The following is a 24,654-nucleotide window of genomic DNA, read 5'->3' on the forward strand; positions in this document are numbered from 1 at the left end:
GCTGGAACAAGCTGAGACGGCACACTGTAGGTGAAGTTCTAGACCCTTCTTACACGAGATGTATTTGTAGTATTATCACAGAATTAACTACATGATGGGTAGGTTCAAAAGGAATAATTTATGAACAAACAAACAAGCAATCTCCTATGTAAGTTCTGCACTATCATGAGATAATAGAGCACATGTTCTCAAAACATTACACGATGGATGGAAGGTAATAAGGCCTCTGAGCACCTCTTCCTACATGCTCTGCGTTATAATTCAAAGTCTCATATGAGTAAAATCATTGTTGTAGGCAGTACTGATGTGGCAAAAATAACAAGACAAGTGTGATCCGAATTACTCCCATAAACATACTGGAATATACTCTTCTAGCAAATAAATGGCATAACAAATTCCTGTGAATTGCCTTACCAGGCTTCAGCAAAAAAATAATGGCAATGCCAACATCCAGTCTGAAAGCATCTACGGTCAAAATGTATTCAGTTAATCATTCCTCCAGATACTGTGTGACATCTTCTAAATGCAATCAGTTATCCTTACTGCTTAATAAAGTGCATGAGGAAGGTCATGGTATGGGCTGTATTTCTGTTTACATCAATGGCGTTGTGCAGATGTCATCCAGATAAAGATACCTGCAGCCTAAATCATCCCACAAAGAAACAAAACCTGTTTTCATTGCAACATTTCATGTGAACATTAAGATTCACAAACTGGGCTGAAAACGTGCATTCTTACTAAGAAATTCTCGCAAATAGATTTAAATGACAACATTTATCTGTCTTGATCTTTTTTTCAGTGGAAGGGATTAAAGAAATAAATAAGGACTTTACTGTAAATTGGAGCCCTAGGGTTTATTAATTAGATAATCTTTCCATAAACAAGGGTGCATACATTATTGAAAAAGTACTGCAGCATAACAAAACCTCTTTGCTCGCTCAGTATTAATATAGAGACAATACTGCATGATAACAAAGCTGATGATTTAAAAAACAAAACGAAAAACATTAATTAGATGTGTCCAATTCTCACGTCACCATTTAGTAAATAAAAGTGGAAACACAACTCAAATTGAGAAGAACATCATTAAAATTCCTCTCATAAAAGACTGCAATTTATAATCACTCTAAAAGACAGAAAAGATGGATTTCTTTTTTTTTTTTCTTTAAAGGTTTGTCCACCTCGTACATTGCCTTTATGCACATGAGAAACAATTTCCTTTGCAAACGTCAACACGCTCCTCTAAAAACACATTCACATATGCTTCATCAGTGCAGTTTCTGGTTTCGTATGTACTTTTTTCCACCACTGCCATCATCATCAATGTGCTGGCATTATGAGCACCCAAATATTTCCATGGAATTTTTTTTTAAGCTTCTGGGCATGTATGTAAGGGTATGCCACGATTTGTTTTTCCAGCTGAAGCATATATAAAATGCAGGGGACATTGCTTTATATTTTTCTACACAAGACTTAGCAACTCATTGCCAAGCTTTTAAGACAGAATGCTTTAAATATTCACAGCTGAGAGTCACTGTGTCTGAAATTGCTCACAGTGAACCAAAATACCAATGGACAGCAAGCTATGGAAATCTTTCTTGCTAGAGCAGCTACCCAACTTCACAGAGCTGTCCATGAAATCCTTCTGTAGTGCAGAAGCTTTCCCAGTATACCTGGCACCAGATATCCACAGCATCAATTTAGGAAAGCATGTTAAAGTTCATTCCTGGTGAGAAAAATGCCTAGAACCAATTTCAAAGGATTTTACAAACAATGGAAATATTTGTATTGGCCTCAGCAAACTCCCAAGCATCTGTTTTATTTCAGGCGTCTGACTATTTCCAAGCTAAACGAAGAACCTTTCCTGAATCAGATCCTGTGCAACATTCTCCATGTGGTCTCTCCGATGGTAGCGCGGGTATAGTACATGGATAAGTGTTTATATATAAATACAACGCTGGAAACGAACATATTTCATATTTGCTTTTCTCATGCCCATTTCCTCTGAACAGCACAATAGGTCACCTGGAATGTCACAGTGTTTTCTTTGCGCTTGTACAAACTGTCAGAGACAATTGATGATAATAGTCCGTCAGGGCTTTATTAACAACCAGCAGGGCTGTAAAACATTTCCAGAGTTGTGCTCACCAGCAGCTCTTATTTGACAGTTCCTGTTTGTTTGTCAGTACCAATTATTTATCTTGTTAGCGCCTTGGAAAACTGCATGCAGGTTTTCAAGAAGCCCTTCAGAACTGGTGCCTGAAGGTCCAGTTCTTCAGTTTGGCAGAAAAAAAAGGTGTGTTAAATGTAGGTCTGAGGTCTATCCATACCTAGAAGAGGCAAAAAGGCTCTCCCCTTAATGCTTAGGTTAGTGCTACCCATTATCCTTTATGAAAATCGTTTGGGTATCTGAGTCCTACAACAGACAAGATATGGATATCTCTGTGTTCTCTGTTCTGCTTCATGTCAAAACAGAACTTGTCTCCTTCTTGAGAGGAGAGATGGAGACCGTCAACCCAGCTTTGCATGCAGCATGGGATGTTGGCTGGGAATTACTCTAGTCTTCTAGATTTCACTGACTCACCCTCAGGTAGAAAGGTAACACACACAGCTCAAATTCAGAACATTCCACACTATGAAGGCCAATGCAAGACCTGAAGAGGGACTGCAATCTGACTTGTCCCAGTGGACAGTTAAACAGACTAAAAAAATTAATAGTCCTATTTTCTAAGCAAAGTATGATTCTGGTTAGACATTTCAGTTTGTATCAGTGTCGAGGTTGAAGCTTTGGGCTGCATTCAGATTCACCTCCTTCTGAAGCTTAAAGGTGACTATTTTAGAATAGCTAGCTCTAATATGGAAAGAAATGTCAGGTACTTTGGCAGGATTCTCTCCCACATTCTATTTAATCAGATGTTTTATTTTATGAGAAATATTGGTTTTCCATTCTTTTGTATGATTCACCTAGGTTACACAAGCAACATGTGTACTCAAGTGTCCACCTCAAATTGCTTCCAGGGATATCTAACAACCAATTACAGAGCTTGCTTTAAAGTATAAAAGCATCATGTCTGTACTTTCTGGACTATGTAAATACTTAGTGGGCTATGATATGATTGATCCCTGCTTCTGAGCATGAGCTACATTGAGTGTCCCTATTAACTGAAGGAAGAGTCTAGTGCTCTCCCGAGAGAAACATTTCATACTATATATTTCAACTTCCTAAATAGAAAGTTCTATTAAAATAATCTGACACTGAAAAATCCCTCGCTCCTACAAATGCTTGACATATTGCAATGTAACATAAAGCTTCCAAAAGACAGCCCAGAGAACACCCTCCTCCTCCTCTTTCAGTGTTTATGATAAATAACTCCAAAGATCGGTGCTTTTATGAGATGATTGGCAGTGCTAACAAAACTGATAATAACACTCTGTATTACAAAAAAAAAGAAAAAAAAAAAGAAAAAAAAAAAAAGATGTTAACCATAGAAATTGACTGTTATTGTCCTATTTTATACTCAGGAAAGGAATCATTAAGTTCTGTGGCTGTCAACAAAGAGCAGTTTGGGGGATATAAGACTTAACACATCCCAGTTTGCGACCTTCTGCCTACCAGCAGCAGAACCCAATTAGAATGCAGTCAGTTTTAAACACACAAACTGTTTTGACACGCAGGAACACAAATCATGGGAGAATGCAGAGACAGGTTGCAACTGAGCAGTCTCAAACACAGCTGCAAATTTTCTGCTTGTAATAAAACTGGAAAAGCATCCAATTTTAAAACTGAACTTTTTTTTTTTTCCTTTCCCAAAGAAACTGACCAACCTGTCTTTCTGTAATGAGAATCAAAAATATCCTTTACTTCATTGCTCTTGGCAGTAATTATGCCAATTGAGTTTCTACATGTCTAATCTTTGTGCTAAGAGACACAGGCCATGAAATCTCTGCTGAAATAAGCATGTGACTCAGTACACAATTGCTCAATAAAAATGAACAGTGATTCATGCAGTACAAATATACTGAAAATTCAGCAAATGATTCACACACTTCAAGTCCAAACACATTATCTTTATGTCCTAAAAGAAAGGAGGCAGAAATATTTCCTTGGTGAAACCCACACCTATGTCTGTGCTGATACAAAACAAGATTAAAAAAACAACAAAAACAAAACCAAGATTGACTTTCTGAAGCAACAGGAATGAGATTAACAAGGCTGGCTGTTTTAGAACTATACTAACTGGATTTTCTTCCCCTTGTTAAGGCTCCTTTTCAACAAAACTATTCCAATGGTTTCTGGTGAGATTTTCACTACTCTGCAGAATTTGATGCTCTATAGTTTATCGCGGTTATGCCAAACCACTGAAAGATAGAATAATTCTAATGGCCAAAACAGGGTCAAATTTGTAAACGTTATGGGAGTTTCTCCTTATCAGTTAAATACACATGGAAGCAAAATGTTGGCATGTTTGGTGTAAATACTCCCTTGACATGCCGTGACACCTGCTTAAGACGACGTACAAATTTAGATATTGAACTTTTAATAGACTGTGGATTCTAATAATAGAGTAAAAGAGATAAAAATGTAATAGATTGCAGGCACATTTAATAACATTTCAATAGGAACAAATCCTACTCTGTAGGAGCTCTGGAAGAGCTGCACCCACCCACCTCCCCTTCCAGAAAGTCACACACCAGACCAGCCTACCTGCCTCATCTCCTTGTAGTTATGATGCTTAAAGTCAAGATTATCAGTAGTTGTCATCTCATTTCTTCTGTGGTAATAATTATTTGGGTCTGGGAAAAGAAACAACAATTTTCATGTATTTGTTAGCCACTTAGAAATAGAAAGATTCTTAACTGTAATGAAGGCATGGAACGTGGAAACCTGACTTCCACACTCCTACGCGGGTTTTCAACAACAAAACTCAAAAGAAACAACGAGTTTGTAATATTTCTCGTTACAGCAGAAACCAATGGGTATCGATTCGAACGAAAGCAAGAAGGCAGCAGGCATCTGCTCACTTGGCAGCTACACTGCTGAACTTCAACAGAAACGCAAAAGGGCATCCTCAAGCCACAGAGGAATGCAAAAGACACGGGCAGATGATGAGTCAGATGCAAGATAGAAGAGTGGGAAAAAAATATATCACATCAGAGGAAAAAGCCCCAGTAAATGTTTTATGTCTAGTTAATTAATTTGCCGTTGTAAGGAATGGAGAGTTGTCTTTTACTTTGTGTGGTATTTTCAGAGCCCTTGAGCTGCCTACAGAAAGGAACCACTGAACATTTCTCATTGTTTCCCTCATCATTTATTACCGTAGGCTAAGGTCTTTTTTAGAGAATACACTTTCAAATAATCACACTTTTCTTTTTCTATATGGATATAACTTGTAATTCATGTGTTTCATGCTATCCAAGGTGAATATGTGATTTGAACAAAAAGCCTTGATCCTCTTTGACTTTCCAGGTGAGAGTTTCAGCCATTGACCTGGAAAAAGAAAACCCAAACAACCAGCCAAGGCTCTTAGGCTTAGTTTCAGATTTTGTGATACATAAACTCCTAATCTAATCTATCATGATTTATTTTAGGAATAAACAAAACTTTTTGGAAAACAGAGACATTTCCTAATGTGCTCTCTCTACAACACCTCATACTTTGGGTTACTGTCAAACTGAGAAATAGTCTCTCTTCCCACAAAACCATCTTGAATTGGTTTAAAACTTCTAGGGGAAGAACCAAATATTAAAATCGAAATATCATTCCATCTTGTTGCAACGCAGTGAAAAGACAGCTTTACCATAGAAAACAAACAAACAAACCCCTCAACAGTACCACTAAGCAGCTGTGATTTATTGGAAGGGAAAAAGATACCCATTGGTAGGAGAAATATCTGTGGTCATTTCTTGCAAAAACTAACACTTTTTGATATTATGGAAAACTACCTTGGAATACCCTACAGCTTAACTTATTTAAACTTCACATTTCTGATATTAATATCTAAATTCTCACGTTTCCTCTCCCCATGAAATTCTTCATCTATTTATATTTGGTTTTGGGGTTGTTTTTGTTTTTTTCTTTTCTTTTCTTTTTGACCATTTAAGTTATTTATGAAACATGCAAGTTTATTAGATTTTACTGTAACATCACTTGTTAATTTTCATTTAATTGATTTTCTTCCCTTTTCATTCCCTTCGACAAATACTTTTGTATAGTCTATTGAGTGGATTGTAAAAAGGCAAAATCATCTTGCCTCACCCAAATCTGTTCAATACACATGGACCTGTGCATAGCAAGACCAACCAGAAAATTATTTCATTTGGAGCCTAAGCAGGTGGGGAAACAATATTCCTTTGCCTATAAAAAGTTCCAAAGAATCAAGAGGGTGACATTTCAGACAGCACACCTGCGTTTTCAGGTCTTTTTTCCAACCAGCTGCAGGCTGCATTCATCCAGGTCCACCCACAGCAGCAGTGCTGCAGAAATTCATGATGATAACTCAGGGATGCCAAACTCTTCAAGGTCAGTCCATGCTAATTCACAGAGGTTACTTGTCAGTGTATTGATGGCAAAGAAATAGAGACTGTAAAAGCACTTCTTGTAGAAAGGCACGATGGGGTTAATGCCTCAGGGGCTATCTTTAACATCATAAAAATATCTACGTTGTAAAAATTAATATAAAAATAAACATAAAAAAGAAAAAAAAATACAAACAAAAAAAAACCAGCCAGGATATTGAAGGCATTCTCTATCACCACAAGCCAAAACATACAGCAGCTGATTTTTTTCCTGATACTTTAATCCCATTCCTTTCAAAGTCTGGCACTTTTTCCATACATCAAACATTAATGTCATGGGAATGACTATGAATACTGCAGAGCTGGTGGAAAGTCAAAGAACTGAAAAATACAAACAGTGAGAACGATGGCATCTCTAAACCCTCCTCAGAAAAGCTGCACTATATGGCAGCTCCCCAGAGAGTTAACACATATTTTGCCAGGTTCTACTCCAAGTCGGCTTGGATTATCGGATTTCTGCTGCAGCAGGAATACAGATCAGAAACTTAAGGACTAAAATGTAGAAATGCATTAAAATATCCTGCACAGTTGTCTAAGACCACCTTGGCAAAATTATTTTCTTTCACAAAACAGAGTGAAAGATACTCAAACCAGAGAATAATTTGAATTGGAATGTACTCATTTATTCACAGCACAATCCCAGAAAGCCTCTCTTTCTTCCAAGGGGGAAAGATACTGCAAATGCGTGGCTCTTCCATTTAAATAGAAGAATATATTACCATTTTCTTTCACTAATCTATCTTTACGTTACCATGAGAGTTAAATAAGATTTCAGGTAAAGATGTCTTGCTTCCTTCACACTGTATTTCTCTAAAAAGGCAGGCAAATGACTAGGAAGTTCTTTTCTATCTCCATTTCTCAGCGTGGAAATAGCCCACTAGTCCATCTTGACAACTCTGGGGATTGCCCATAAATTAAACCTAGCACCAGAGAAGACCCATTGCTGAGTACTTTGACATATAGATTGGATTTTCTGCTGTACCATTCTCTACTGTATGCAGATTATTTCCTACATATGTTGAGATATAGTCAAATACCTCACAACTAATTCCACTTCAACAGACTGAATGCGACATGCAAGAGAAAACAAACTCCTGACCTCTGGTAGTTTCTTCTTAAAAGTTTTCAATCATCATTTGATCTTCCTAATGAGTTCCTACAATTCTATTCTAGTAACAAATGGAAAACTCTAATGGAAATCACAACAACAATGAGAATTGGCAATACTTCTTTAGAATGGTAACATTTTACAGACAAAATACGAACAAAAGCCTTTTAAAGATGGCCACTGCATTCTTGGAAGACATCACATCTATTGTGAGGGGTATGGAGATAAATTATACATTGGCCTTTCCCAGGAGCATTATTGAAATTGGTCTCATTTTTATTCAGTATTTGCTCAGGGTAACTTCCAAAAAAGTTTCAAACTTTAGAAGATTAAGCTTTAGCTTTGTAATGATAAAAACAGAACCCTGGGACAGGCTGTCACTCTAAGCAAAAATTTACTCTTGAAAGTAATGCACTGAATTCAGTGCTCCTGTGTGCACAGTCACCAATAATCAAGGCTAACTGTGGAGTTTTATACACAGTGAGCACATGCCCGAACTTAACCAGGTAGCCTGACAGAAAGAGGCAAGCAGTGAAAATAGGACTGAATGATGCATCCACGCTGTATTCCATTATAGGGGAGTTAAAGTTCATCTTTTATCTCGAGTTGAAAGTGATGGCATAATCATGATATCAATGATAATCTTCTATGTAAGAGCTATTAAAAATTAAATCATATCACAAATTTATTCAATTTTAAAGATCGCCTATTGCCTCGAATACTCGACAGTATAAATAAATGCATGAAGAGCCAGGCTAATTTTCTCTCTCTTCTCTCTGGCTACTTTTGATCATACACATTTTCTTTCTGATTTTTTTTTTTCTTAAGTTTGAAAAAGAACAGGCAAGAAAAGTACATCCATCCCTCTGAGGCAATTATGAAAGACTTTGTGTGTCACTCTACATCTATGTAAACATTGATATTTCTGTAGATTGGGGAGAGAATTACGGGCGGGTGCCTTTGTCCTTTATTTTCACCAGCAAGTAATAGCGGCTCCGATCTCCTGCCACAGGTAGGATTTGATGGCCTAACCCCAGCAGTTAAGTGTTTTTCCATTGGTGAAGCAATAAATAGCTTCTTATTGGTTGAAAGGCAGTGCTAGCATGGTTGGATAGCCCAGCTGTTTCTTTAGAGCTACAGTCATAATCTAGAAAAGGCTGTTTGTCAAGACTAGCCTGCAGTACAGCAAAAAAAAAGCGTTATGAATAATATATAAGCATTGTGCTGATAAAAGTGACAAATATCTTAGCAATACTATTGATCTAATCAGTAATATCTCTGTACAAGGCTTCTAAGCAGCAGCTTCTGAGTTTTTGTCAGTGTTTGGGTCACACAGTATACACTGCAGATTTCATTAGCAAGGTTCTATTACTGGACCTCACTGGCTCTAGCTGTTTTCATGGCCTCCTGCCAGTGCTAACAAGCTTTTCTAGAATATTAATATCTTATCCAGGTTTTGTTTTTCATCTGGTATCCCTTCTCCTTTAAGACTACATGATGGAAAGCTGATACATAGCACCAGCTGAGTGCCAACCATTTAATGTATTCAGGAATTAATAAAGATATAAAGCCTACCATTACAACTTAAAATGACATGAAATGAGGCTCTGTTACAAAAAACCTCCAGAACCATCTTCCTTCCTTACAAACCACCTTTTCATCCCAGTGTGCTTCTCTACACCCTATCTACCTGCACACTGACATTGGCTCAGGAGGACACTGTGCATGGGAGCTCTGAAATCTGTCCAAGCTGCTCCTCTCGACAATTTGATATCTTGTACATCTACCTGCAGGTTGCAAATGACAAGCATACCATTTATTCAAGGAAACTGAATATGGCAAAAGTACTTCTATGGATCATTGGCTTCTGAAAGGATAAGGTTGGCTGAACCGACAGAGTTCTACTCACTGTTTTTTATGAATTTGTTTAATCCCAGTTTTACATGGGAAACCTCTTTCAGAAAGGGAAGCTTGATCTCTAGTTGCACAGTCAGCGCAGTGTAGCAGAAAAGCATGATCAATGAGGATGGACCCAAGGCCAAACCAGATGGCTATTTAACTGGAACCGAATCAAGTGAAGTCTATAGATGTATGTCTAAAGAGTACATTCATTTGCAGGGAACTGCAAAAAATAAGCCATATCCTGCTGGTTGAAAACATGCATGGAAAGGCCTCTGCAACCTGCAGAATATTTTCTTTTTGGTGTTTTGCTTGCAATGAATAAAGTGAGCTAGAAGAAAGAAATGGCAGTCCTCTCTGAGCTAAAAAGATGGGTCAGCAGCTTATCAAAACCCATTAGTTCCTCAGTCCAATTACATTCTGAATAAACCCACCCCATTCAATTGTTTCCCAATGAATGCAGATAGCATTTTCTTTCAAGAATAAACAGAACTGGTCACAGCAGACAATTAACTCAATAAAGAACTGTCAGGAGGAAGCCCCAGTATTGTTTCTGTGCTAATCCAAGTTCTTCAGCAAGCTGTAACAGCACTCATTTCAACAGCAGACAAAGTGCAGATAGATTCTGATCTTAGCAACACTTTCACCACCAGCCCTGTGAAGCTGTGACAAACATTAACACTGCAAAGCAGAATTTGGTCCTATATGGGTGTATACCCAGTAAGAATAGGAGTGTAAAACTGCTGCAGTTTAAAACAAACCATCCTCACAAAAACACGTCTTTCAAAATATCTGCATTTTTGCTCTTCTCTCTGTCCTCAGAGAGAATTACTCTCTAAGTTGCTCTCTAAAATAGTAGTGAAACACCTGGAGGACAAAAGTCAGGCTACCTCTGCTTGGCATTTGAAGACCCTACATCAACAGTGGAACAGGAGGCAGCAAGTCTCTGAACTGCAGCAGGCACAGTTAAAGCGGTAATGATAGGCTCTGGAAAGGCAGTTCTCTTTGTGGTTCTAGTATTTCTGAAAATGCTATTCATAGCTCCCTGCAAAAAAAAGAGAGAGATTGACTCCCCGGGGTGCCAGGATTTAAGAGCAAAGGAAAAAAAAATAGCAGATGAAAGATCTGGAATGAGCAGAATGACAACTTAGAGAAGGCTGGGACATAGAATTCTTCAGACATGCAGAAGTTAATCCAATGTGAGACTATTTACGACGTGGTTATTAGAAATAGGGGTTTGTCACATAGAAGGCCCCTTTTTTAAGGTTTCACTCTGAGTTCAGCAACAAGCTCTAATTTTACTCTACACTTATATAATAACCTCAAATGCTCAACATTTCTGCTCGGCACCCGGTTTCTAGTCTCAACCAAGGATTAAGACCATTTACCATCAGTCAGAGCATTTGCCTTCAAATTAATTCAAAGGAGGCCTATAGCCTGTGCAATAACGTTAAAAAAATATATAATAAGATTACAAAAAAAAAAATCAGACTGCATTATTATAATGGCTCTTTCTTGCCTCAAAAGCTTAAGACATCCACAAGTGATTGTCTTGATATATAATTCTATTGTCTCCCCAGCTTGTGTGCACTCAGTAAGATTAATTGCATTGCACTTCAACCCAAACAACAGAGACAATCTTGTTAGATCTTCCATGCAATCTTGTTTTATTAATATAGCCAATTATATATACCACAGAGTTGCATTTGAAATGAGTTTTCCTGCCCATGTCTCTGGGCAGATACTTTTCCAATTCTTTTTGCATAGCTCTCTCCAATAAAGAGAGGTATTGTGTCAAGAGCAAAATTATTCAAAGGACTTGAAATTGTTGTGTCTTGGCACAGGCAGTGATGGTGATACCAACTGACTTACCTGGCAAAGGACACCCTAAGATTTCTAGCCTCATACAGATGCTACCTTCTTCATACCAGGACCGAGGGTTTATGCGGATGTAGCGTGCAACCAGTGGCACAGGCAGCATGTTGAGAACAGGGATCTCCTTCTCACTGTTTCCTTCAAAGATCTGTGCAGGCATCGAACAGATGAAAATGTTAAGATCAGTCCTTCAAAAAGACTCTTGGAACAGTGACAGAATCAGGTAAAGTCACCTGGCTACAGCCCCAGGCTGACAGTGCTCCTGAGAGAGGGGCAGAGGAGCAGGAGTCCTCACCCTCCCTCTGTAATGGGCACTCTGAGTACATGTTGTGACCCCATGGAACAGTGGTCTGATGCCAACCTGTGTACACATCTCATCTCAGATAGTGTCAGGGCAGCATTCATTTTCCTTGGTCAGACACATGGAGATTTCCCTGAAAGGATAGCATGAGCCCCTCCCTGTATTATATGATGTGCTCTTAAATCAACTTCAGGCTGATGGAACCACTGAGAGATGTTCCTTTTATACTGACTGATGTTGCAAACCAAAACTCCACATGGACAGTCCCCCTCTCTCCACCTTATTTGCTTCACCTAATTACATATATATATAATATATATGTATTATATATATATATATCTGCTTCTTGGTACTCACCACATCTCCAGATTCATTTCTGACAGCAGTCCATGCATGGCTGTCATTGCTCACCAATACTCTGAAGGAGGTCACCCAGTTACTCCTGGAAAAACAGACAAAAAGGGCTGAAGTTATTTTTCCACAGCTAAAACAGCAAATTTCGTGTCATGTTATAAAGCATGTAAGGCTGCTAGCGATGGAAATCCCACTTGGCACAGCCATATCAATGCTTAGATGAAAAAAGCGATGTGAATCTAGACTTAGCAGATGATCAAAAAATCCTAGTGAACAGAAGCAGAGAAAAGCCCAAGTCAATATACTGGAATCCCAGGATGTGAGGGAACACCGTTCTCCTGGAGGGGCCACTTATCCTGAAAGAAAAACATCATATTCATTCACTTAGACATTCAGAAGTCTTACCTTTACAGCTACTGAACATCTGTTGTCATCGGAGAGCTTAGGAAAAAATAAATAAAACCTCTACAAAGTCTGCAGATTTTAAGCAGGAACATCTCCATTCCCTGGTTCAGATTTTTCCTCCCCTTGTAGGCTGGTTCCACTGCTTGCTATGAGCATTAGCCCTTCACCTGGCACAGGTCTTGAGAAAGCTTATGGCTTGCAAACAACAGCCTGCAGTAATTCCTGGTTTTATGAGCAGTAGAGAGGAAGACACACATAATTGTCCCCCTGTATGGCAGAGTGCAATTGATCAGAGCACTAGCACACCACTATCCACTGAGATCAAACTTCAACAAGGTGAGATATCCTAGATACCAGTTTCCTAATTTACAGGAAAATCCCCTCTAACACAACAAAGACAAAATCTTTGCTCATGTTAAGACAGAGCCTTGTCTGCATTCAACAAAAGAGATGAAATAGGTTATTGCTTCCCATAACTGAGTGGAGTAGAACTGATGAAGCTCTTGGGGGTTGGAACTACATGATCTCAAAGGTCCCTTTCAACTCAAACCATTCTATGATTCCCCCCAGCAAAGACAGAAAGGAAGTATTTCAGAAATGGCCAACATCAAAAATCTGATGAGAGGAAAAACAACTTTTCCGATTGAAAAAGAAAGCAAGACTGAGAGAAATAATCCCAGGTTCGAATGGGGGAACGCGTGTATTCAATGCACGTAACTGAATTAGGGGCAGTTTTCGGAGTGAGGATAAACAACCAAAAGAGGCAATGTTAGAAACCAGGAGATATCATTGCTTCTGAAGCACTCCCCAGCTAGGACTTATTTACCATATTTTAATTTTCTCACTCCATACACTCAATAGAAGTCCAGACTTTTCCTGCAGGAGAAAGTATGCTAATCACCTGTACACCTAATCCATCCTGAGCGATAACAAGTGAAAAGCTCCTCAGAGGCAGTCTGCCAATTAAAATACAAGTGGGACCGCATCCAGACTTGTACACTTGCAGAACAGGAGGATTTCAGAGGACCATGGGAGTACGTTAATCAGCACAAAATGTTAGGTCATGTGCTTGCTTGTAAGAAACAAACATCCTCTTCGCATTTGTTGAGGTACAGAATAAACAGCACAGGTGACCTTTCTGCTTCCACTAGCAATAAATACCAAAGCACATCTATGGGTGTAAGTTCTTCCTCTTTTTTCCCTCTACATATCACAAGGAAAACAACAACAACAACAACCCACAACAACAAAGAAACAAAGCCATTAACCAAGCAATAAGCCTCTGCCATGATTGAGAAGGTTGACGCAAATTCAGATTCCCCTCCAAAAAGGGCATCTTCTGCCTTAATGTCACATTTCTAGCAGAGTGTCTTTAAATTCAGGATACGTCTATGGACCCAGATCAGCATTTACACATTCAATCTGCTTGAAAGCTGCAGATATTTCACACACATGCAGCACAGAAGGTCTGATGCTTCCAGGAAGCAAATGGATGCGGTGCACATGCTCCAACCAACAGCCAGTCTGCGTATGGCACGCAAGGCACTTCCTGGAACTGAAGAGTTCAACACATGCAGAGTGCCTGTTTTATTGGGGTATACACAGAAACGTGAAGTGTTCAGGGAAACTCATCACAGAAACAGAACAGATGAAGTATTAAATGTTACTTCCAGCTCATCATGCACCAACACAAAGACAAGCTCGGGCACCACCTCTGTGCCTGCCTCCATTTCATCTGTGTTACAAAAGAGCCACGAGATACAGATGTGACAGGAGTTATTTGGATTCAGGCATTTCCCATTTATGATCCCTTGTGAGATTTATGCCAGCCTTATCATTTCAAGTGAAAATTATCTAAGAAATATCAGTGTGTTCAGCGCATCCATTTCCACCCAAAAAAACAAGCTGGGAGGAAGCCTAAGCAACTCACCCATAGACAGAGGGGAAACTTGAATTGAAGCAGAGAACAGATTTTCTCCATGAGCAGCAGTGAAGAGGTGCCAGGAGGTTTTCTGCCCAACCCCCAACAGGTGTGCACATCAACCTCTGTCTGTCTGGATACGGATTTAGTTTGTGCTGTGTAGACTATTTAGAGCCAAGCTTCTCAATTATGGACAGCTGTGAGAGCAACAGGTGAGTTGTCCCAGCCTCAAAGGATGCTCATCCACACCACACAATCCCAGAGGATTTAAGGCAAAAAGGCAAAGACTCAACCCCACAGCCACTGAGATGCTGCAGAGGAGACCAGAAAAGCATTGGTAAAGTTTAAGTGAGCATCACCTACAGTGGACCTGACTCCAAGCTGACAGTGTCATTCATTTGCTGTCCAATCCAATCTGTCTACACTGCAAAACTCAAAAGTAGAAAACAGAAACTATAAGTAAACAGATTTGTATCCTTCAACAATACATAAATCAACAAGTCCAAATGCTTGAAATAGAGGAATTTATACCAAAAAAAATGCTAGGCAATCATTAACCTCTAATGACGCAACACAATCAGCGTGCTGGCAGTTAATGATTTTCTGATTGAAAAAGCAATCTGTAATCTCATGCAAATAAATAGAAAACCATTAATACAGCCTAATAAAATTTCCGTGGTTAACATTTTAAAGCACCAACTGCCCACCAGTTTTAAAAGTAATCCAAGTTAAAAAATGTTCTGGCTACCCACAGGTAGCCCAGCAAGTGCTATAAACTAATTAAAATGAACATGATTTAGGAGATGGAGCTTGAACAGCGAGCAAGGGTGGGCCTTCCCCCTCCTTCTCCCCCCCCTTTTTTTTAATAATTGAAATCTTTGAATATTTCATTTTTAAAATTGCTTCTAGCTGACTTAAATGAATCCACTGCTGTGAGATCTGGCTCTTTGGAGGCCCTGTGAAGAAAAGCTCAGGGCCAGAAATTTTCTTGCTCTGAATGAATTAAACATGGATTGGAATTTATTTTATTTTATTCCAAACTTCCTGCTCAGTGAGTTTGCAAATGTGTTTCCCACCCAATGGCACCATCTTACAGTGGGTTTTTATAAGATTTTATTCTTTGGCTTTCCTTGAAAATCCATGGAATGGTTGGGTTGGAAGGACCTTAAAGTTCACCCAGCTCCAACCCTTGCCATGGGTTGCCTGCTCCCATCAGCTTGGGCTGATCAGTGCCCATCCATGGACATGGGAACCTCCATGGATGAGAACTAAAGCATTCTGGGCAGCAGTGCCAGTGGAAATCCACCTGTAGTTGTTTCCCATCACTACTATGCTTTCATATTTAAACAACGTTGGAAGGCCTCTTGCATGGGGTCAAAGGCATCCTTGGCTTCAAAGGTTTTACAGTTTTAACACTTCATTTACAGGCTGCTCCTTGCAAAGGGATCTGCATGTGCTTGAAATTATTCCTCCGCCACACTTACCCCTTCTTTTATATCTGCTAAATACAATCAGCTTCTGATTGTATTTCTTTTAAACCTCTGCTTGAGACATTTTACCTTTTCTCTCTTTTTTTGTGGTAGGGTGCTTGTCACCCCTGTGTGTATTGGCTACGGATTTCAGGAGATAAATCTGAACTGTATAACCACTGCCTCACCACTAATATTTGTCTGTGAATGTCAAAATAATGGAAATGGAAAAACTCTGACAGTAACCAGCAGGGACAGCCACTTGTGTGCACAGCTCTGAGCACACTTACAGCAATACTGAAAGGACTCCTGTCTACTGAGCGTGCACAAAGGATCAGCCAAGCTCTTGCTGTGTCCAGAAGGGATGCTGGCTTGGGAAGGGGAAAAAGAACAGCTGCACAACAGTCTTTTGGTAACCCCACACTTAGCCAGTCTCGTTGCGAAGAGGCATAATTCACATTAAAAGATATACAAATCAATGCTGTGGGTAATACATGTGACTAATCTGTTTCCTGTACTTATCTGGTACATCCTTTTCCAAAAACTTCAGCTCATTTGGTTTAAAGCTTCCCACTGTAGTCCCCTTCCCCTTCTGAACACCCCCAAGAGCAGGGCAGGCTCTCCCCCCACAGGGCATCTCCTCCACACCAGAGTTAGGGAATGAGCCCATGGCAGGGGTTGGAACTAGCTGATCTTTAAGGTCCCTTCCAACCCAAGCCATTCTATGATAACAGACAACAAGTGACACTGAAAACAGATAGTTTCATAACTTGCATGATACATTTGATATGATGTCAGTGGACTGGGAACTCACTCAGTGAGACCTGACTTCAGGGAGGCTGTAACAATCTCTGCAGTCCTGTCACCCAGTCAGGGCCAATATCAGCTCACACTGATTTAATGTGCCTTAACAGTTCATGTCCGTACACAGCAGCTGCCTATTTTATTACAGGATGTGGATAAAACACTGAGACATTTCCATCAAATCTGCTGAAGTTTTTATTCAGGGTCTCTTTTCACATCCTCAGCATGGGGAAAAATGGTATTGCTTTGGATGTCAACACCAAACATGCCTGTTGTTTTCATGGACTGGACCTATGTATACAATTTATTCCACTGTGCTGTGTTTGGTTTGTTTTCTCTCTGTATTTTACTCCTTACTCTCATGTACTGTGCAAATTGTTTCCTTGGGTATCTGTAGCTACATCTCAAATACCAATAAATAACCACTCTCTGTCCCAAAAGCTAATGATGCAACACTGGGCTATTACTGATAAATTCCTGATTATTGGAATACCAAAGATGCTGATGAGACTCTCTCATCAAAAAGACAATCTTAATAATAGTAAGTGGGGAGGAAGGAAGAAATTTTACCCTCTTGCAAGCATCAAATTTTACCATCTTGGAATCCTCACTTAAGAACTGTCTCATAGAAACAAGTCTTGGCTCCTGAGGAAATGGAGGTGAACACTGCAGTAACAAGAAAGTGGGGCAACACATTTAGCTCACAAGTCAATAAAAAGCAGCATTCTGCACCACCTAAATCAGCAGCAAATAAACAGCACTGACTTGAGTTTAACCTCAGCTGCATCTCTAGAAAGCACTCAGGTTGCTGCAGACCTCCTGTTCCCTACTAATGGTTTGTAAAGAGGGAATCTATGCTAGGGATCATGATGGGTTGCATCACACAGAAAAGCCTGAGAATGGGCTATAAAATACTGCAAATTTATTCCCTTAACAAACTGTAAGTGTTCTGTTTTTAACAAGGCTTATCAGATAGAAAATCAGTTTTGCTGGATATTTGATATCCCTATGAAGTGCACCACAAGGGTAACAGACAGGTGGGAATAACCCCAATCTCATAGTAAGGCATACAAACTGACCTTTACCCAAATCGGGCACTGAGAACCTTCATGTCCCCACTTGTCCACTTGTTTTCTTAAATTAAAAATGAATGCTTTGCAGAAAAGAAAAGCTCACAATATTTTCATGAGGCTGTGAGTTTGTTTATATATATATATATATATATAACAAGTATTTTGATTTTTCCCTGCTAAAATTGACTCCAGAATGAGCATTCTGCACAGCTTGTAGCATCCATGCTTTTTACATTGTCACTTTATTTTCCAACAAGAAATATCAGTGCTTCATTTAACATGCTTGAAAGATTAACTTAAAAGGATTGTATCATCACAGATATCACTTGCTGAAACATCTCATTCACTTCTCTAAAAAAAACCAAAACATCTCCTGACTCGAAATTGTTGAAGCTTTGTATTAACACACTGAGTCTCTTTAACCATATGGGTTTTTTCTCAACACAAAATATGGCGTTGAGCTATCAAGATTGTTTGGGTTGTGGGAAACACGTTTCCTATGTTTTCTAGGTTCCTGCCAAACTGTTAAGAGTGATTAATATCTTCTCTGTCAAAAGAGTGCATATTTTAAACTATCACATCATTGCTTTAAATACGGCCCAATTCCACAGCGATGCTTCCCGTGTCCCACTCAGCCTTGAAAACTTGTCTAAAGATACATAATTCATAAAACTCAAAGACACATTGGCAGAATTAAAGAGAATTACACGCTATATTTCTCCCCCAAATACTCAGCCACAAACCTTCCGGTAGCTCAGCTAGATCAGATCTATTAGCATCCTCAGTCTCTATGAACAGGTTTCATAGCTCACATGATCTTCTTGAAAGGCAAACAAAGCAGCTCTGCAAAGAGAGGTCAGTAACATCCTTCTGTTAACGATGATGTTCACAGTGAAGCAGTGTGGTAAGGGAATGATATGCTAATCCTTAAACACTTCCAGTTCAGAGGAAGAAATGGGCATCCATGCACTTTCAAGGTGCTAGCTCTTATTTACACCAACCCTCACGGACAGCACATCTGAGTTCCACATCTCATCAGAATGGAAGCCAAAAAGGAGCCCTGCTTCTCCGAGCTGCTCCCTACTGCCTCAGAAGCTCAACATCTGCAGATCTTCTGGAGAGCCCAACCCTCAACTGGTATTGATGATGGTAAGCAGAGTGCTTTGCCATGGTTTTGGGTTTCACAGGTGTGCCTGTGGTGCCCAAACTGCAACACCCACCAAGTGCACGTATTTGTTTTGACCGGTAAAGATCCTCCCAATTCAGGAGGTTTCAGGCTAGACCTGTTTCTGCTTGTGACAGAAGGAGGAGAGAAAAGCAGAACAATTTATTTCCAAGTAGCTGTCATGGACTTTGCAGCCACACAGCTCAAGTACAGGATTTGACTTCGAGAAGTGTTTTTCTCTATAAAGGAAATGATTAAACAATTCAAGTATTCATTACTAACAAAGCATGGTTTCTTTCTTTCTTTAGTCAGGTCACGTGTTCTTTCAAGAGTTGTTTCAGTACATTGGCCTCTTCCTCCTTAATGCTCTCATGTCTCAAGCTCGGACACAAATGTCCTGGGAAGGCAGACAAGAAAAGGCAACTTTGCAAGTGAAACTGAGAGGGGACAAACTAAGGTGAAGCAGCTCCTGTCAGAGTATGAAGGGTGACAGCCCCCTGCATTTTTGTGCTCTTTGCATCATGACAGGCGTGACCATTAGGCTCATTTATTTCCTATTAAGTTCCTAAAACTGGTCCTAAAACAAGGCTGAGGAGAAGAGACCATCTCTGCTTGGGTGGAGCAGACATCAGGAAAGCCAGATTACATCTGCCAGAGCTGTTATAAAAGAGAAAAGGGTTGCTTCCTGCACCAGTGAGCTAGCTTTGGCTACAGCATCAAAAGTAGCTGCAGAATCAAAGGCCAGATTCCCAGTGTTGCAGCCTCACAGTGTGCAGAGTGATTTCTTGCAGCACTCAGTGCAGTGTCCTTGCCTGCCTTTCCTTGTCATTACATGTTCCCATTAAGTCAGCTGCAGTAAGCTAAAGGGACAAGGACAGGTATGAATCTGATCAGGGCAGAAGTTCAGAGCTGACTTTCATTTAAGTAATTTTTCCTGCTATGTTCAAGTTTCTCGTTCAATATGAAGACAGAAAAATTGCTTTTTTTGATCCTTAATCTGTACCACGTAATAGCATTGGTGAACCTAGCACACACATATCCCGGTGTCTTGACTTTCTTATATAATGCTGGGAAAATCTCCAAGGCTTAAATAAAATCCTACCTTGGCTCTCAGGCTTGGCAGGCTTTTGCTTCTAATACAACACAGAAAGAAGGTTGTTTTCTGGCTCTCCTACCCAAAATAAGTTTATTATCCAATATACGTATGTTTCTATTACCTACGAATGCACTTTTCCTGTCACACCACTTCATAAAGTTGTGAAGATGCCTCAGGTAGCATAACTACATCTTTTTGTACGAACTCTCATTTAAAAAACAGTGCTTTTTGATACTGGCAGCAAAGCATAAGAGGAAGATAATGTGCCTCTCCTTTGTCTCTAGTGCCCACTGTAATAGAACACTCATCAAACCACCTGCACACAGCAGCACAAGTCCCATCAGCCTGTTGTCTGCTTATCCTCAGTAGATTTACAAAGGGCAATTCACTGCATGCAACAATCCTGATACCATCACAAGTACCAACGTACCCACCAATGCTCCTCAATGCCAACCCAAGGCATGCTTTGCTTCCACTCAGTCTCTACTCTACTCCAGATTCCATTTCTCTTTGTGCAGCTCCTCTCCACCCTAGAGTTTCATGGTTTTAATTTCCTCCTGCTTCTTTGACTGCTGGAGGGATGCTCCACTGGAAAGTAGCATCTAACAATGCTCTGGACACGTTGTCCCCAAGTGCTGTGACACTGGAAACCATAGGATACCCCTGCTGGTCCAGATGAGGGCTGCATATTGAAAATCTTATTTTGGTACCTCGATGAGTACCAAGTTAATTTTAAAATCTAAGGACCGGCACATGTAAAAGATGACCCAAGCATCAACTAAAGAGATTTCGTCTCTTCTATCTGATGATGGGGGCAGAGGAAATGAGGTGGACTTGAGGGAGGCCACTTCCACAAACTAAGTTAGAAACATGGAATCATTACGGCTGGAAAAAAACACTAAGATCATCTAGTCCAACCACAAATTCATGCTACCATGCCTACTATATTAGACACTGACAAGAGAAGCCACATTTTCCAGGAGATACTGACCTGCCCCATGAGGCAGAAATGTGCCAATTTCACTGCAAACTGAGAACAACTCGGGAAGAGCCTGGATCAGCTCTCCCAGCATCAGCCCCAGACTCCTAAAGACCATCACCATTCTGACCACCAGGTCTTCATGGGGAAAGACTCAGTTAAGAACAAAACAAAAACCCCTCTGAAGACCCAGACAGTGAGTACCAACTACAAGAAGAACATCAAGTCTGGCTGCAAACTCACAATACAGCCGAACTAAAAATAGCAATGTGACAAGATAAAGCAGCGCAGTGCTGTTGTTGATGAGAATAGCAATGTCAAGAGTATGAATACAGGAAAGAATAAGCCTTTGCTACCGTAATTATCCAACGCAGAACAGTGTGGAATAAATATAGAAGCCCTGTTGCCAAAAAGGCTCCTGCTTCCACTCCATTGTTGAAAGAAATGAAATATCAGAAAATAAAGCAGTAAAAATTATCCCTTTTCTTAACTACAGTGATGTTTTTCTTGTTTGCTTTTTATTGTGCATCACACAAATTTACTTAATGAGGGATCTGACCAGATTTTATACTGTGCATCTCCTGTGCACTTGTTGGAAAAGGCCTCTCCCCATGAGCAGGGTAAATTGCTCACATAATGCAGTGAGACCCAACCAGAAGTTAAGAGAGACTAAGCAAACACTGCACAAAGATCGGGATGAAGATAAACCTTCACCTCCAGTTCCCATTCACACCAACTGATTGCTCTGCTCCTGGTATATAATTTACATCTCATTCAAATTGTATAGTAGCGATCTGGGCACCTACACTCAGAAGCAGGCCACAGATGAGTAAGTGCACACAAATGCATACAACTCTTTGCCAAGCAGTTACTTCCCAGTGCAAGATACTCAACCAATAACTCAAGAAATAACCAGAAAGCTCACAAATGATTTCAGCATTGGAAACAGCTAACACTGAGGAACCAAATGCGGCAGACCTGGGCTATACATGGCTGAATTGCCTCACTACAACAACAGAATTAGGCTGCTGCCTGACTTGTTGCAAGGTCTCCTTAAAATCTTCATAGCAAGTAGACTCGAAATGCAGTCTTCCTCCCATCCATAAAGCCCAAATGTCATGCCTGCTCCCAAACTGCTCACTCCTGGTCAAAACCTTCTGCAAGGGTTTGGGTTATGTTATAAATGCCTCTTTTGATCAAAAAAGTATGGATATAAAATATTGGAGTTTCACCATTTATTCTTTAATATGGTAAGCTAATCAAGTTAAAAAAGGATTAGAAAGCTTAACACAATCAAATTTGGCTAAAAAGTATAAAGGCATATAACCTGTTACCTCCTTTAACAGATATAAATAATGACTAAACCAGTTTGGAGTTGCCTTTAAAGTTGCATTTTAGGCCACAAACGAACATTCGCCTTTTAATGTTCCTCCATTCAATACTCAACTTCATGCATCATTTCCATTCTTTCTTTTCCTTGGAAAGCAGAAGCATGCTGCAGCATGAATCCTTTGGCTTGAAAGCTCAGAATCTCAAGGGAAAAAAATCAAGCATGTACTTACGACCAGAGAGAATTTCTTCCTTGTGTGATGACTCCAGTGAATTTTGTTAGCCTTCGAGCATCTACTTCAATCCACTGAAATGGATCATTTCTTCCTGCACACCAAGCACCATCATAAAAATCATTTTCGTTAACACCTGCCTGAAAAGAAAGCAAAACTCTCTTCATAAATCAGAACTGGGAAACCAAAGGTCTTTCTTGGGAAAAAGAAAAGAAAACATGAAGTCATCATTCATTTCATTTTCTCCCTTGGCTCAATTTTAAGCACCCTGAGACTGTCATTCTCCGCAATTATATGGAATGGCCAAAATGTTTTCTTGCTCAAAGTGTGTGGGAGAAAGAACTCTGCAATACCTCTTCAAAACCTGAGAGCCATTACTTACAAATATAGCTCAGAAAGCACAAACAAAACTTCAGTCTAGTCCAGTCCACCTGTCTGTGCCTGCGGCCTGACAGAGCCTTCATCAAAAACAAATTATCCACATGGTCTTCAGAGTGATGAAAGCCCTAAAAAGTGATCTCTGCTCCATTTCAATAATGCTCCTTGGTGGAGTTAAATCCTCCTCCTCCAGGATCAGCAAAAGAGACCGTAAAGCACATGGAAACAGCAATGATGTGTTCCACCAATTCCCATTCCCATCACTAAATTTTCAACATCAAGGGTTTTCAGGCCTTACAGCAAATTAAGTTTAAAGATTCAGGAGTGCCCAGCTCCCTGCTGGACTCCAGCTTGCTTACCAACCTATACTCTGAACTACATCAACAACAAACCCCACAAGCAGTCCTCTCCACATTCTCAAAGGGGAAATAGCCACAAGATATTTTTATTTTGCACAATCTAAGCACGCAAGAAATAAAAGTCAAAGAAACATGTCATGTGAGGTCTTCAGATATTTATCTTGTTACTGAAACTGAGGAAATGTTCTGCACCAAGTTGGCTACTGTCGCAGAAAGCACAGAAGCTTCTCCATATGGTTCTCGGAGGCTACATTTATTTTTACGTTATATCATCTGTGTTTAATGTGGGTTTATCATTGCCATCCATGCAACTCCAAGAAAGGATATTTTTAAATATTTCCCAAATAGAAATGAAGAGTATGGAAAACTTTGAAAATGTGTATTAGACTCCTTTATGCTCTGATATACAGTTAATCTATATGGTGATTGAAATTACAGCCATAGTTGGGTAATGATATCAAAGGGTGACAGGTCTGTCTGTCTCCATCCGTACACTCAGTTTCTAACACAACTGGTGTTGGATTGGTCCAACCCACAGAAAGGAGAAGCAGCTGTCAATCCGATTTCTCCAACCTGAGTCTGGTATCATCTGATGAGAGCACTGCAAAGCAGACACAGATTCAATTCCTGAGGCTTCTCATTCCAAATCTAAGATTAGGGAAGCTTAAATTTTAATAGTTTTCCTGCATTGGCCAAATTTATATGAAGCCACCTACTCCTATGTCCTCGTTCCAGTATCTTAAAAGCAGAGCTCATATACAAGGGGAAGCAGACTGCATGGAAAGGAAATCCATTAATGAAAGAGAAATTCCTTCAGGGAGGCCTGAACAGTGGGAAACAACACAGATATGATCACTGCCTTAGTTAGAACCTTTCTCAAACACAGGTTTCAGAGCATTTTAAAATAAGCTGGAATTTGATGGAGCCTTAGGGTTGAAAACCAGTGCTTGCCAGGAAGCATTACAATCTATAGAGCACCTTGAACCAACGTCACACCACAGCAACGTGACTGAAATTCACAAGCCTTAAAACTTAATGCTGAAAAGCAAGGTACAGGAGGAGAGCTGCAAAATGTAAGTGGTGTTAATTTTTAGCTGATTTCAGAGGGAGGAGTATCTAAGGAGAAATAAGTGCCAGACATAGTGGTAACTCCTAATGGTCAAGGGGGTTGGGGAATTGCTGCGTCTATAGCATACAGATAAGCTTTCAGTCATGGAGAAAAACGTGGATTGGAGGATTATTTAGCTCCATTAGAGCTAAAGTTGTAGCAGAGAAAAGGGCTACATTTCAACGAGAAAATACAGCAGACCAGTCACTGAAGTCAAAGTTC

At 39.8% G+C, this 24,654-nt stretch overlaps 1 protein-coding gene across 1 annotated transcript in view; it reads right to left on the reverse strand.

Moving 5' to 3' along the window:
• The window catches only part of CPXM2 (carboxypeptidase X, M14 family member 2), a 59,693-nt gene that overhangs the window by 13,195 nt on the left and 21,844 nt on the right, over nucleotides 1-24,654 (reverse strand). The window contains exons 3-6 of the mRNA XM_072339948.1: nucleotides 22,588-22,727; nucleotides 12,117-12,201; nucleotides 11,456-11,606; nucleotides 4,706-4,794 (exon numbers count right to left, since the gene is read on the reverse strand). Coding sequence (XP_072196049.1) covers nucleotides 4,706-4,794; nucleotides 11,456-11,606; nucleotides 12,117-12,201; nucleotides 22,588-22,727 — 465 coding nt within the window. The remainder of the gene's footprint in view (nucleotides 1-4,705; nucleotides 4,795-11,455; nucleotides 11,607-12,116; nucleotides 12,202-22,587; nucleotides 22,728-24,654) is intronic.

This window comes from Excalfactoria chinensis, chromosome 6 (assembly GCF_039878825.1).
Source record: "Excalfactoria chinensis isolate bCotChi1 chromosome 6, bCotChi1.hap2, whole genome shotgun sequence".
NCBI lineage: Eukaryota > Metazoa > Chordata > Aves > Galliformes > Phasianidae > Excalfactoria > Excalfactoria chinensis.